At 33.4% G+C, this 12,378-nt stretch overlaps 5 protein-coding genes across 29 annotated transcripts in view; 3 read left to right on the forward strand and 2 right to left on the reverse strand.

Annotated features, from left to right (window-relative positions):
- Positions 1 to 402: 402 nt before the first annotated feature.
- LOC114876300 (charged multivesicular body protein 4b) lies at positions 403 to 3,361 on the forward strand. 2 transcript variants are annotated; one of them, XM_029187604.2, is made up of 5 exons: positions 403 to 727; positions 1,012 to 1,189; positions 1,268 to 1,518; positions 1,593 to 1,649; positions 3,274 to 3,361. In XM_029187604.2, exons 1-4 carry the CDS (start codon positions 547 to 549, stop codon positions 1,646 to 1,648), a joined length of 666 nt encoding a protein of 221 aa, XP_029043437.1. In that variant the 5' UTR covers positions 403 to 546; the 3' UTR covers position 1,649; positions 3,274 to 3,361. The 2 variants fall into 2 exon arrangements, with proteins under 2 accessions (XP_029043437.1, XP_029043436.1); XM_029187603.2 differs by lacking the exon at positions 3,274 to 3,361 and having other exon boundaries at positions 1,593 to 1,760.
- Positions 1,981 to 6,472, reverse strand: LOC114876293 (pyruvate dehydrogenase phosphatase regulatory subunit, mitochondrial-like). Its single transcript, XM_029187592.2, has 12 exons — positions 5,898 to 6,472; positions 5,590 to 5,821; positions 5,248 to 5,511; positions 5,003 to 5,165; positions 4,656 to 4,937; positions 4,288 to 4,590; positions 4,065 to 4,204; positions 3,803 to 4,008; positions 3,581 to 3,722; positions 3,245 to 3,514; positions 2,982 to 3,154; positions 1,981 to 2,910 (listed from the first exon to the last, which is right to left on the reverse strand). The coding sequence occupies exons 1-12, from the start codon at positions 6,194 to 6,196 to the stop codon at positions 2,649 to 2,651; spliced, it is 2,736 nt and encodes a 911-aa protein (XP_029043425.1). The 5' UTR covers positions 6,197 to 6,472; the 3' UTR covers positions 1,981 to 2,648.
- LOC114876301 lies at positions 5,742 to 8,145 on the forward strand. 3 transcript variants are annotated; one of them, XM_046287601.1, is made up of 11 exons: positions 5,742 to 5,833; positions 5,913 to 6,006; positions 6,568 to 6,905; positions 6,976 to 7,008; positions 7,082 to 7,126; positions 7,253 to 7,318; positions 7,396 to 7,533; positions 7,589 to 7,660; positions 7,736 to 7,805; positions 7,883 to 7,914; positions 7,990 to 8,145. In XM_046287601.1, the coding sequence occupies exons 3-11, from the start codon at positions 6,813 to 6,815 to the stop codon at positions 8,005 to 8,007; spliced, it is 567 nt and encodes a 188-aa protein (XP_046143557.1). In that variant the 5' UTR covers positions 5,742 to 5,833; positions 5,913 to 6,006; positions 6,568 to 6,812; the 3' UTR covers positions 8,008 to 8,145. The 3 variants fall into 3 exon arrangements, with proteins under 3 accessions (XP_046143557.1, XP_046143556.1, XP_029043438.2); XM_046287600.1 differs by having other exon boundaries at positions 8,012 to 8,145; XM_029187605.2 differs by having other exon boundaries at positions 7,889 to 7,914.
- A 703-nt stretch (positions 8,146 to 8,848) lies between these two features.
- On the reverse strand, positions 8,849 to 9,830 carry LOC114876304. Of its 2 annotated transcripts, none has more exons than XM_029187612.2 (3): positions 9,690 to 9,830; positions 9,073 to 9,373; positions 8,849 to 9,004 (listed from the first exon to the last, which is right to left on the reverse strand). In XM_029187612.2, the coding sequence occupies exons 1-2, from the start codon at positions 9,727 to 9,729 to the stop codon at positions 9,090 to 9,092; spliced, it is 324 nt and encodes a 107-aa protein (XP_029043445.1). In that variant the 5' UTR covers positions 9,730 to 9,830; the 3' UTR covers positions 8,849 to 9,004; positions 9,073 to 9,089. The 2 variants fall into 2 exon arrangements, with proteins under 2 accessions (XP_029043445.1, XP_029043444.1); XM_029187611.2 differs by having other exon boundaries at positions 9,073 to 9,379.
- Positions 9,752 to 12,378, forward strand: part of LOC114876291 (liprin-alpha-1) — a 32,008-nt gene continuing 29,381 nt past the window's right edge. For 18 of the 21 annotated variants that reach the window (XR_006829827.1, XR_006829828.1, XR_006829829.1 and 15 more), the window contains exons 1-3: positions 9,752 to 9,840; positions 10,257 to 11,655; positions 11,783 to 12,077. Coding sequence is in view for 15 of the 21 variants with exons in the window: in XM_029187579.2 (XP_029043412.2) it covers positions 11,829 to 12,077 (249 nt within the window). In the remaining 6 variants the exon portion in view is untranslated. Of the gene's footprint in view, positions 9,841 to 10,256; positions 12,078 to 12,378 lie in introns of all 21 variants that reach the window. The other 3 variants (XM_046287595.1, XM_046287594.1, XM_046287593.1) reach the window with 3 other exon arrangements.

Raw genomic sequence — 12,378 nt, forward strand, 5'->3', positions numbered from 1 at the left:
TACGAATGAAACTGTCACACGTCACAGAAATCATGACATCATATGTGTATATGCACATGCGTACCCGCATTGTTATCAATAATTTTTAATGCCTTTCCACAGTTATGTTTTAATTGTAATGTAAAAAACAAATAGATATATATATTTGTTTTAATATCTGTTACATAGAAATGGAAATTCTGTTTGATAAAACATGAAATTTTATAATAAAAAAACCAGTTACAGAAAAATTACATTCTAAATCCCAATGATTTTCTAAAAGTTGCATTATAAATGTTTAATCAATTTCCATTTTTATGATATTTAAAAATAGATTTCATATAGGTATACAGTTTGAAAAATTTGAAATTTCCAAGTTCAGATAATTCAAACGGATCGAAAATTTCAAAATAAGTTAGAGATGAGTCATGACGTATATCAATGCCAAGGGAATATGGCGGAGGTGTGTGGTTAAAGCGGTGTCTTCTGTTAATTTTGTTTCAAGTGGACAACACTTGTGGTGTTCTGGATTTTGATTATATTATAGACTTATAATTTGCTGAAACAATGAGTTTCTTTACCAAAGTATTTGGTGGCAAAAAGGATTCGGCCCCTTTGTCAACAGCCGATGCAATACAAAAGTTACGCGAAACCGAGGATATGTTGATAAAGAAACAGGATTTTCTTGAAAGTAAAATAGATCAGGAGATTCAAACAGCTAAGAAAAATGGAACGAAAAATAAGAGAGGTGTGTGCAAGCAATGTCTGTTTAAATGTTATTTATATATATTCTCATTCTCAATGGTTAAGGTCATTTGTCATTATGACGTTTCTCGTTCTTCTTTTCACTTTTGAATAACTCGTAAAAAGATATTAGAAATATTGTATAATGTTTCGAAAAATTCTTATTATACGTTTATTGAATAATAGAAATAAGTTCATGTATTGCCAAGCTAATTATTTATTGTGACGAGTAATTCAAATAATATGCTAGAGAGGAAATGTCAACCAAAGGATTTATATGTTTTACAGCTGCAATTCAAGCTCTTAAAAGAAAAAAACGATATGAGAAACAATTGCAACAAATTGATGGCACACTGTCTACAATTGAAATGCAAAGGGAAGCACTGGAAAGTGCAAACACTAATACTGCTGTACTTACTACAATGAAGAATGCAGCAGATGCATTGAAATCTGTTCATCAGCACATGTAGGAATTTTAATTTGACACTACTGTCAGTATTTTATTAATACAGATTTTAATAAAGTATCATTTAATTTGTTTTAGGGATGTTGACCAAGTGCACGATATGATGGATGACATAGCTGAGCAACAAGATGTAGCAAAAGAAATTTCTGATGCAATATCTAATCCTGTAGCATTTGGACAAGATATAGATGAAGACGAATTGGAGAAAGAATTAGAAGAGCTTGAACAAGAAGAACTTGACAAAGAATTACTCGGTATTGAACCAACTGATGAACTTCCCAATGTTCCAGCTACAACTATTCCTTCTGCACCAGCTAGAACTCGCACAAGTAAGAGTTTTATTTGCAATATATCATTATAACAATATTATTATTTAAATGAAAAATTTTGTTAATATTTTCAGAAGCTAAACCTGATGAGGATGAAGACTTGAAAGAATTAGAGGCATGGGCATCGTAAGGTGATATTAAAATATTGATAAAAACAAATTTTGTAAGAAATTAATAGTTAAAAAATAAGTATATATTGCTGAAAAATCAACCATGTACATGAATGTACTTTTTAAATTTTGCATTACTCGATTATTTCAAGGTTAACACTGTAGTAATTTTCTATGCACAGCTATAAGAAAGTTGATAAAAATAACAATGAAGCTTTCATGATAGATATTGTGCCTTCTATACATACATAGATTTTTTTCTACTTATGTACAGAAAAGCTTACAAGTAACAGTGAAAAAGTCTTCACTTGTGTTTAAACTAGCCAATGTATTATATGGTTATATTGAAAACCTGAGTTATGAAAAAGAACAGGTATATAATTTACATAGAAAGTAATAATTGCTGGTAAATTATATCATTACTGGTATATATATGTAATTTATGCTTGCAGTAAATAAGTTTCTATGAACATTTTTTGTATAGGAGAAATGATAAATCATGAGATATATCGCTGTTTATTAAATTTAAATGTTATTTTCGTGTATATATGCATAACAAATTTTGAAAAATAGCATAGCTTTTAAATTGTTAAATGGCCTTTTAACTTTGTATAAATTTTAACTGCTACAAATAAATCCATTTAAATTGTATAATATACTTACAATTAAAACAGAAATCGTTATAAATCAAAAAACTTTCGATTGTTGTAATATTTAATTATATCATGATTATTAGCAGTACTATAAATGTTTATTTTTACATGAAAGATAAATAATAAATACACACCAAAAAGTATCACATAAATATTCAAATTTTCAATTAAAAGCGCATTTGTAGTATTACTTAACGCTACAAAAGTATATACTTATTTTGGAAGAAATATTTTTTAAAACCTACATTTAAAAATTTCCAAAATCATATATTCAAAACTGGGAAAGAAACAGTCTTTCAAAAAGTAAAAGTTTACTGTTTGTTTAAGTTGCAAATATACTGATTAATAAAATAAGATATAACAAAAATTAGCGATATACGTCGCTCTCATATACAATAGCAGGTGTGGGGATATATTTTTTATTAATTTTACCACTCCACGCCGGTATTGGTAAAGGATGAATGTGCGGTTTAGCAGGAAATCTGGTTCCAGCAATATCAATTTCGTAACGAGCTGTAGGTTCCATTATGAAGTCTGTTGTAACTATATCTGTATTAGTTTGTACGTAGTTTGATTCAGGACAACTGATGAATCCAATGCAGATATGCTTTTTCGTCGCAAAACCATATCTGTCAAATTATTAATAACGTTATATCATTGTTAAACATATATTTTATCATTAACTATTTAAAGTTCTTACCCTGCTGATGTAACAGTGCCTACAAATTCATTATTTCGATAAATCGGTTCACTACCCCATGGCCAAATATTTTTATTAATGTCTAATTCATTAACCACAAATAATACTAATCTTTTCGATACACCTTGTTCTTTTTGATGTTGTAAAGCAAACTTGCCAATGAAATATTCTTTCTGTTACAACAAATTATCATAATTAATAAAATAAAATGTATATATAACGTTTATTATGCTACTAACACGATAAATAACATATTTACTTACATCTAATTTTACGCTGTATCCGCTTCCAGCTTCGTACGGAGTCACAAACGGTGTCAGTTCTTCGGCCCAAAACGGGATGAATCTTTCTATTCGCATGAAACGTTGTGTGAGTACACCTACATCTCGAGCTCCATAATCTTTACCTACTTCCATTAATTTCGAGTATACGTGAAGTGCGTATTCTGAGGGTATATATAAGCAGTAACCAGATTCACCGGTATGTGTGAACGACATTACCATTACATCAGAAGCATATGCCACATTTACAGTCTATTAAAGATGAAATGATTTGTGTAACAATTGCGTATAATAGATAAAATCAATGAAATTGATTACCTTGTAAGTAAAAGGAGAAAGATTAATGTTAGAGTTTGACAGCTCTGAGAGTAATCCTGTTGCTTTAGGTCCTACTAAGTTAATGACTGTATATTTCGAAGTTACATCATTCAGACCTACTGAATGATCAGCTGGTAAATGTCTGTAAAATAAATTCGTTATTTGTGTAAGAGTAATCTATATAATGGTTAATAATAATATGTATTATTCATTATCTTTCACCTTGACATCCACTGGTAAATGCGCGTTTGTTGTGATGTAGGTGAAACCATAAAATAACTATTTTCTGTCAGCCTTACTAAAATACAATCGTTTTCATACCCTCCTCTTTGATTTTGCATTCCTGTATGCACTATGCCACCAACTGGTATATTCGCATCATTGGAACATAATTGCTGAAGATATTCTACCACTTCCCAACGGCTAGACTATAAATATACAGCGATTACATAAATATCCTTACAAGTAAACGCATTTCACGTACCCTAATTTCAATTTTTGAAAATGAGCTCATATCAATTATTCCTACTCCTTCTTTGCATGCTAAAAATTCTTCTTCCATAAAATCAAAGAATTTAGGTTTATAAAAACTACCCGGTGGCATGACTGGTTTCTTTTGTCCTCCTTTTAAAAATAATAACGAATTTTTAGTTACTTAGATATAACATAACAAAATTAAAGTAAGAACCAAAGAATTATTTCTTTACTTTGGTAAGTTGAATCAAAATAAAGCGGCCGTTCGTAAGCCATTTTTACACCAAAAATGGCACCTCTTTCCTCGAGAACGGAATATAAAGGGGAGCAACGCAATTTCCGAGCATATTTGTATTCGCATTGATGAGGATATAAAATTGCATAGTTTCTGCCAACAACTTCCTTTGTTCTTTGCTGCAAATATTGTTTACTACTATGCAAATCTAGAAACCTCTGTACGTTAAAGGGAAGTAGCTCCTGTGTAGATTCTCCATTAATTAAACATTCAGCAACTTCTTTGCCTATTCCTCCAGCTCCTAAAAAACGAACCTTACAGTTTTATTAATGTACATAATCAAAAGGACGACATACAATGTTTTACCTTGTAATAAATTTCCATTCATGCCAACGGCGACAAAATAATTCTTTACTTCCGGACTTTCTCCTAATATCCATCTTCCGTCAGGTGTAAAATTATCAGGACAGTTATAAACATTTGGTTTTATACCTTTTAAAATTGGTAATCTATGTACCACTTTATCCCATAATGGCATCCAACGTGACGAGTCAACTGTAAGATAGTTTTTCCAATTTTCTGTAGGAATAGAAGTATTTTCGAACGCCGGTTTTGAGTTTGGTTCAAACCAGCCAATTAATAATTCTCCTGTACATTTGTTATAGATATTAGTATTATACCAATCAAAAATCATGTATAAATATATTGAATACCTTGCCATTCTCGCAAATACGAGTAAGAATCATAATCTCGTACACAAGGTAAAGTTATATTTGGATAAGATGAGAAAGGAGAAGCAAGTGCATAAAAATGGTCTGCAGGATATGCTGGAATTCTAACAGGTGGATTGCATTTTAATCCCAATTCACGTGCCCACTGTAAAGTGAATTTAAAGAGGTACTTAAATTATAAATAATTTTGATAAATAACTTAATTAATTCAGTTAATATAAATTTACCATTCCTGCACAGTTAACAAAATATTTGCAATGGACTACACCATGCTCTGTTTTCACACTCTTTACAGCTCCATTTTCAGTGTGTACTTCCTCTACACGACAATTTTCAACATACTTAGCTCCTCCAATCCTTGCTAGCTTGGCTAGAGCCTCACAGATTGCACTAGGATTTGCTACTGCATCTTCAGGTACCCAAACAGCACCTTCAATGTCTTGGATATGCAAATATGGGTGTAATTGCTTTAGTTGATCTATCTTCAAAGTCTAATTCATTAGCAGTTTATTAAAAAAGTATTACTGAGATCTTAACTTCAAATTTAATCTTTGATTAAGAAATCTTACTTCACAGTGCAAGCCTGTAGGCACATTATAAGCCATTCTTCTCTTTAAAGCAATCATTCTGTCTTTAGTTTGAGCTAGGTATATGCTACCACATTGTTTTAATCCTATATCATATCCCATTTCTTGTAATTGTTGATACAACTTGATACTATAAGAGATTAAGTTTCTATGTGATATTGGTTTAAACAAACCAAGGGTGCCAGAACCAAAATAAGATGTTCCACTACCAATTCTGCAACACAAGGTAAATTGTTAGCGTGTTGTCCTTTTTTAAAATTAAAATTCCTTGTTATTAAATAAATGTATACCTATTTTGTTCTAAGACAAGTACATCATTCCATCCATTGATAACAAGATGATAAGCAACCGAATTAGCGACTGTTCCTGCACCCGCAATAACAATTTGTGATTGCGATGGTAATATTGATGTTTGAAATGAAACATTGGATTTGGCGTTGAATTTTTTATGAGTTTCATCATCGGTTCGTTTAGATTTAAATAACCCATTGTTATAGGTTATATAATTCGAATAACTTCTATTAACTTCAAAGATTTCTTTTCTTAAAAATGTTATACAAACACATTTTGAAGCCACGTTTTTCAGCATTAAATTACGTGAAACTAATAATTATTTTATTGCTTACTTTCATATACAAAAGTACTGTTCAAAAATATCCAGGCTGTTGTAACGTATGCTCTATTATTAAAGCTTACAGTAAAACATAAATTGGGTTACAACAGTATTTTTCTTAACAGAAATAAATATTTAACAATAAAATCAATCATTCCTGAGTGTCAGTGTTGACATTTTGAAATATTTCAATAAATTTTAATTTATTAATTATTAAGCATGTTTCAGTACTTAAAAGACAGGATTATCTTTCTATATATTGCTTTTTATTACTTTAATTTAATATAATTATGGACTTATTACGTTTAAGATCTTTTAATTTTAAGTATTTTTTATATGAATTTTAGGTAATTTCAAATATTCGATAAATGGCGCTTCGAAGCGATATCGATTAATAAATCGAAACATTTAAAATCACACTTCGATTATCGAACCGTTATAAAGCAATCGTTCAAAATGGAAGCGGCGTTTGTTCTTCCGTTTTTATCTACAAATTGTTATTTTTGATAAATTAAGTGTCTCTTGTTGTTATCAGAGTGTATTTCATAGCTATTTTTACTAAGAATCACTGTTAATATAAAAATTGTTCATAATGTGGCTTGTAGTGTTAATATTTTATACTTTAAAGATATTGTGTATTTTTATATTCATTATGTACTGCGTTATCACCTTCCTCATGGTTATGGTAAGAATTACTTTTATTCGGTATAATCAAAAAACTTTTATGCTAACTAATAATGTTATTGATGGTAAAGTACAACAATGAAATAGAGGAGTTGAGAAAATGTGTAAGTTTATTAATATAATATTTTCCATTCCAATATCTTTAACATTTTATACATCTTAATTAATATATTTCAGATCGCAATCCCAAATGCAAATCCGGAAGCAGAATTTCCAATTGAAGTCAGTTATAAAGAATATTTTCCATGAAAATACGTTATTAAAGATGTCGCCCCATTATTTTTAACGTATTTTCTGTTTCGAAGTCATTGTTCGATTCTCGACAATACCGACAATCGATTGTTTCAGAATCGCGATAGCGTGGACGATAAATTGGAAGTGCTAACAGAAAAACTGGCGGAGAAGGAGCACGTAGTAAGATATTTATATTTATAACTAAAGTTTTAAAAGAAAAAAACATAGAATATAATTTAATTTTATCATATATGCAGCTACAACGTTCACATTGCGCAGTAAATCATGCGGAGATGGTATTAAATGATTTGGAAAATAAAACATCAACTTGTCGAGATCGGTATCGTATATTGATGATCGATCTGAAGGAAGACATTCGAAAAACCGAGGATGAGGTTAGAGGTGCAACAAAACAATATAGTTTTATCTAATTACCATCATGTTTAATAGGTAAAAACATTGCAAGATCAAATTTCGAATTTATCGATTAGGCGGGAAGCACTTAGAGGCGAAGTAATAAAGGTAGTACTAATTTCACCGGAAGTAATCTTTAAAAGACGGAAGAAACTATAATAATAATCCATGATGTAATTTCAGCAACAAGAAAATTATCAAAAAATGTTGAGTAATTTTACCAAAGAAATAAAAGATACCAAGACATTATTTTGTAGGTTTCCATAAAATTCTAACATTTCATTTCAAATTAATTTTTTTTTAATTAAGAATTTAAATTAATGATTGCAGCTTCAGGAATGAAGAAATCAAGGCAAACTCGAGTAAGTTGTTTCGTTTTATCATAAAGGTATCGCATCATTATCATTATTTTCATTATTTTAATTCACTGTTTGCAGTATTGTTTTTCATACTAAACAGAAAATTGGAACGAGCTATTGAGAGAAGGTAGCACCGAGTCAATTAAGGATACATTTAATATTTTCGATCGAATGGTAATTTATTTAGTATTCACAATATGTACATTCGAATAAATGATGAATATGAAAGTTCTACTTGTCAACTATACAATTATATTAAAGGGAAGTAGTTTTTTTTATACAATTTTTCATATGAGAAAGAAATCTAAGACATACGAATATACTTATTTCGATAAAATTTCAACGAGAAGGTTCAAGACCCCTGGAGATCATTTTCGCATGCAGTATTACATGTTAAAATCAGCAGAAACGTTATACGGGGCTACACTTTTGAAAACAGGCCACCTTGTAACTTTCTTACTTTTAGAGACAACGGAAAACAAATCTAGATAAAGATAGAAAGGACCTTCCTCGTTTGACGCAAAAGTATCTTCATTCTGCAAACTTCTCACCGTCTCTAAGATTAAGAGAGTTATTTCGATTATCTATTTTAAGTGCCTCACCCTCTGTAATCACCGAATTATTCGTGCACGTTACAGGTGCACGGAAATGAATAGTTTAGAGAGATGTTTTAAGGCACTTGCTTTTCTTTTCACATTAAACAGGTTTCCTCGTAAGAAATACTTGACGTCTGTTTGTAGATGCATGCGAAGATCGCAGTCGTTGCAGCGAACATAGAGGGGAGCATTTTTCGATGGGAGAAAATGCTATCAAATTTTCGTTGAACCCCTTAAGTGCACGTGAAAGGAACCACCTTGCTGTTCTCTCGCTCTCCTAACTCTTTCTATCTTCTTTTTCATATCGCACTGGAATAACGGATGGAACAGAGAGAGATTCATTTTCTTTTTACTCTTCAATATCAACCAGCGTTCTTTCAAAATAAGTTCGCCACCGAAGAATGCATTCAATGTGATTAAAAAACGTTCATTAGCACGCCTCGCTATATCACAAGTTTTGTCAGAACTGATAACAGGTATATTCATTTGTCGCCATCCTAGAAATGGTGATGTTAATTAACAAGATATCTTTGAAGATTACTTTCATCCAACAAACGATGATCACCTTTTTTTTTTTTTCTTCTATAGTTCAGTGTGATGAGAGGGAAATTTCTTCAAAACCGCATGGTAAAGATTGTAAAACGCGTAGAAGCTGACACTCAGAATTACAACCAATGCCGATCCGAATATCCAGGACAGAAAATTACCATCTATGATGTCCGAGGTCTCCTTCCTCTTCCTCGCGCTTATCTCGCCCAGGGTGGTGCCCCTTCGTTCCTCCATCAATCTCTTCATGTTTGCTAATTTTTCACGCAGTTCATCCACAGACTCGGCAATCTCTTCGATCGATTCTCCTCCAGGTAGATCTAAAACTTAGGTAACTAGGGAGTAATCCGGAAAAAACAGAGGGTCTCGAAGAAGAGACAGTCAAACGGTTGCTCCAAAACATTCCCAATAAACATTCTCGTTTTGGAGATCATTGATAAAACAAGCTCTCTACGATTAACGAGAAAGAATTAACTAAACGAATATCAGTTTCAATTTTATAATTTCTGAAATAACGTAAGAACAAAAATGGTAGATTATTTTTTGTAGAATATTTCCTTTTTCTCCAAGATCTTTTGTAATGACGTGTGGTTTATTTTGTTCAAGGATATTATGAATTAAAGCTGGATCACTTACCGGTTGCTCCTGGGGTGCAAGTATGCGTTACTGTTTTCATGATGCTCACTTATGTTTCTCTTGACTGTATTACGTGGTCCAGCATCTGACACTGTGGTCAGTATTGATCATCCAGCATCCAGCGCTGTAGCGCAGTCTCCATCCTCGAAAAGTTAAGTCTGCTCGATCTTTTTTTTCTCTCATAAACGTCGATCGAAATCATCGTATCAAGGAATTAGAAACTTTACTTAATAAATTTTCAGAATAAATACTCTCGATGAAAGTAACAAATTAGAGAGATTATTATAACATGTACTACTTTTTTATCTAAAACTTATCAAATGATTTTTTCATAGAAGCTTCCATAACGATAGATAACTTTGAAACGTTAGATCAGGGACGTAAGAATTATTTATACACATCTTTTATTTAAATATTATATTACATACAAAGATTTACTTAAATTAAAATAACATCTTAGAGTAAAAGATCTCATTTATTAATCAATCTAATAATTACAATATATAATACTTTCAATAAATATCTATGTACATACATTATTAATTCATAATTTTATATTTTCAACAGAATCTGAATTGGTGGTTCAAGTATCCCGCAAATTTTCTACAAGATTCTATTGTAAACTCGTCAGAAGTGATCATCGATCCCGTCGCAGGATTGTAAACGCGCCTTTAGCAGTCGTCCAACGTTCGGGTGGAGTCGGGTGCAGGTTCGGGGACGAACGGCGCAAGATGGCCGCCGGTATTGGAAATGGAGTAGCATAGAGGCTGGGCGGTAGGAACGAACCGTAGGTGTGTCAGTACTCGGCTTCTCCGTGATAATGCCATCGAAATGCCGATTGTTGCACGCTGACTCGCGTATCGCACATTATTCGTACGTAGAATCAAAGTTATTCCGTCGGCCGTGTCTCGGATGGTGATGATAAATCGCGAAATAGACGAACAGGAAAATTAAAGCGGTGTCTTCGGTGCGAAATTTTCTCAGCTAACACGATTGCGAATTTACTAGTGATTATACGTATCCGATAGGTACGTCGATGATTTATTTGAATGAGATTCAAGTGGAAAGTTAAACGGTGACCTGTCGAGTGTTCGCCCCCGTGACGTTCAACGATTTTCCACGGATGTCAAGACTCGCCTGCCCGGCTCCAGGAGAGAGTCGAGTGTGCTTCGTGGGTGTCAGTCAGGTCTGAATCGAATTGTACCGATAGGAAATCAGTCGACGGGGCAGGAAAAGGAGAATGGAAAGGGAAAGAGTCGGTGCATAAAGGGATCAAAGTGTACGGGGACGGTACAGTGTGTCCCACGATACACCATTTCGCGATCTGTCAAAAACTTGATTCTCACCGAAGGCCGAAGTTAACGCTCGTGTCTATCGATCAATCATAACCGATCTCTCGTGTTCTAGGCCCTGGAGCTATCGAAGCGTGCATCGATCGATTTTTCGAAGGGAAATTCACTTGGTCTACGAGTTTCCTTCTGTGTCACTGTGTGTGTGTGCGCTACGACGACACATTGATTATCCCTTTCCGTAAACAATATACAAGGACAGGAATGTATTACACTCTGGCAGAAACAAGATATGAGTTTCGATTACGGTGAGAGAAGGCTCGTACAGCCAGGGAAAGTGATGTTGAACTTGGAACTGTCGAAAGATTATTTCAGTGATGATTCCGCCGGTAGGTACTAGTTAACCAAAAACAAAAAAAGAAACAACAATTTTTATTCAATACCGTAACCAGTGAAAATTTCACAGGGCAGGTAGTGATCGGAATTTTAGTGTTCCTTACAGTGAATAGTTCATCGCATAGAAGAAATAGTAGTTGAGATTCCGCGCGTGGATATCGTTCGAATCGTGTGTGTCTGTGTGAGAGAGAGAGAGAGAGAAGAGACAAAGCAAGAGAGGATAGAGCGAGGAAATCGAGGAAAATGACTAACTGAAAGGAATCGAAACGAACTAGAATAAGGTATATATCGAAAAAGAATAATAGAAAAAGGATTTCGTTTAACTCGCGTACACGCGGGTCTGTAAATTTAAACGCCGCGTGTCCCCCGTGCGTATGTCTGCTGATTCACATTTCCGTGTATTTCAAGTGGAGTTTCAGTGTGCCGGAGGGTGAGAGTAGTAGGATAACGCAAAATGTGGAATATGATGTGCGACGTGATGCCGACTATCGCGGAGGACAGCATTAGCCAGCGAAGTTCGCAGTTCTCCGGCGAGGATGCGAACTTCGAGCAGCTGATGGTCTCGATGCTCGACGAGAGGGACAAGCTGATGGAATCGTTGCGCGAGAGCCAGGAACGATTACAGGAAACGGAAGCACGTTTGCAGGAGGTCGAAAAAGAACGGGACTCATTGAATCGTCAGCTGAACGCCAATATTCCTCAGGTACGTACTTCCTTTCTCGCCTTATCTTTATTGTCTGTTCCTTTATCTGCTTCTTGAAAGGATTGAAAGACCGCCAATTACAACTGTGCGTCGTAAATCGACTGTTAGAGGATGCGATATTAACGACGTCTTATTTTATTTCGTTCACATATGATGCAGGATATTTTAACATAATTATTCAGGTATAATTCAGCTATGTTACGGTACAAATATTTCATAGTTTCTTCCTATTGCTCAACCTAGATAAAGAGTAATTTAACGATGTCGTAAAACCAGACAAACAGTAATTTACACGTGGAAC

The sequence above is a fragment of the Osmia bicornis genome, chromosome 10, assembly GCF_907164935.1.
Source record: "Osmia bicornis bicornis chromosome 10, iOsmBic2.1, whole genome shotgun sequence".
Lineage (NCBI taxonomy): Eukaryota > Metazoa > Arthropoda > Insecta > Hymenoptera > Megachilidae > Osmia > Osmia bicornis.

What these genes read in the sequence shown, in the direction of transcription:
- LOC114876300 (XM_029187604.2), top strand. Translation starts at nt 547, where the DNA reads ATGAGTTTCTTTACCAAAGTATTTGGTGGCAAAAAGGATTCGGCCCCT. An exon ending in TGGAACGAAAAATAAGAGAG is followed by an intron (nt 728 to 1,011) that starts GTGTGTGCAAGC and finishes TATGTTTTACAG; the next exon opens with CTGCAATTCAAGCTCTTAAA. An exon ending in ACCAGCTAGAACTCGCACAA is followed by an intron (nt 1,519 to 1,592) that starts GTAAGAGTTTTA and finishes TAATATTTTCAG; the next exon opens with AAGCTAAACCTGATGAGGAT.
- LOC114876293 (XM_029187592.2), bottom strand. Translation starts at nt 6,196, where the DNA reads ATGCTGAAAAACGTGGCTTCAAAATGTGTTTGTATAACATTTTTAAGA. An exon ending in CTACAGGCTTGCACTGTGAA is followed by an intron (nt 5,512 to 5,589) that starts GTAAGATTTCTT and finishes CTAATGAATTAG; the next exon opens with ACTTTGAAGATAGATCAACT. An exon ending in TTTCTCCTTTTACTTACAAG is followed by an intron (nt 3,515 to 3,580) that starts GTAATCAATTTC and finishes CATCTTTAATAG; the next exon opens with ACTGTAAATGTGGCATATGC.
- LOC114876301 (XM_046287600.1), top strand. Translation starts at nt 6,813, where the DNA reads ATGTGGCTTGTAGTGTTAATATTTTATACTTTAAAGATATTGTGTATT. An exon ending in TAGAGGAGTTGAGAAAATGT is followed by an intron (nt 7,009 to 7,081) that starts GTAAGTTTATTA and finishes AATATATTTCAG; the next exon opens with ATCGCAATCCCAAATGCAAA. An exon ending in AAGCAGAATTTCCAATTGAA is followed by an intron (nt 7,127 to 7,252) that starts GTCAGTTATAAA and finishes CGATTGTTTCAG; the next exon opens with AATCGCGATAGCGTGGACGA.
- LOC114876304 (XM_029187611.2), bottom strand. Translation starts at nt 9,729, where the DNA reads ATGAAAACAGTAACGCATACTTGCACCCCAGGAGCAACCG. An exon ending in TTGCACCCCAGGAGCAACCG is followed by an intron (nt 9,380 to 9,689) that starts GTAAGTGATCCA and finishes TAGTTACCTAAG; the next exon opens with TTTTAGATCTACCTGGAGGA.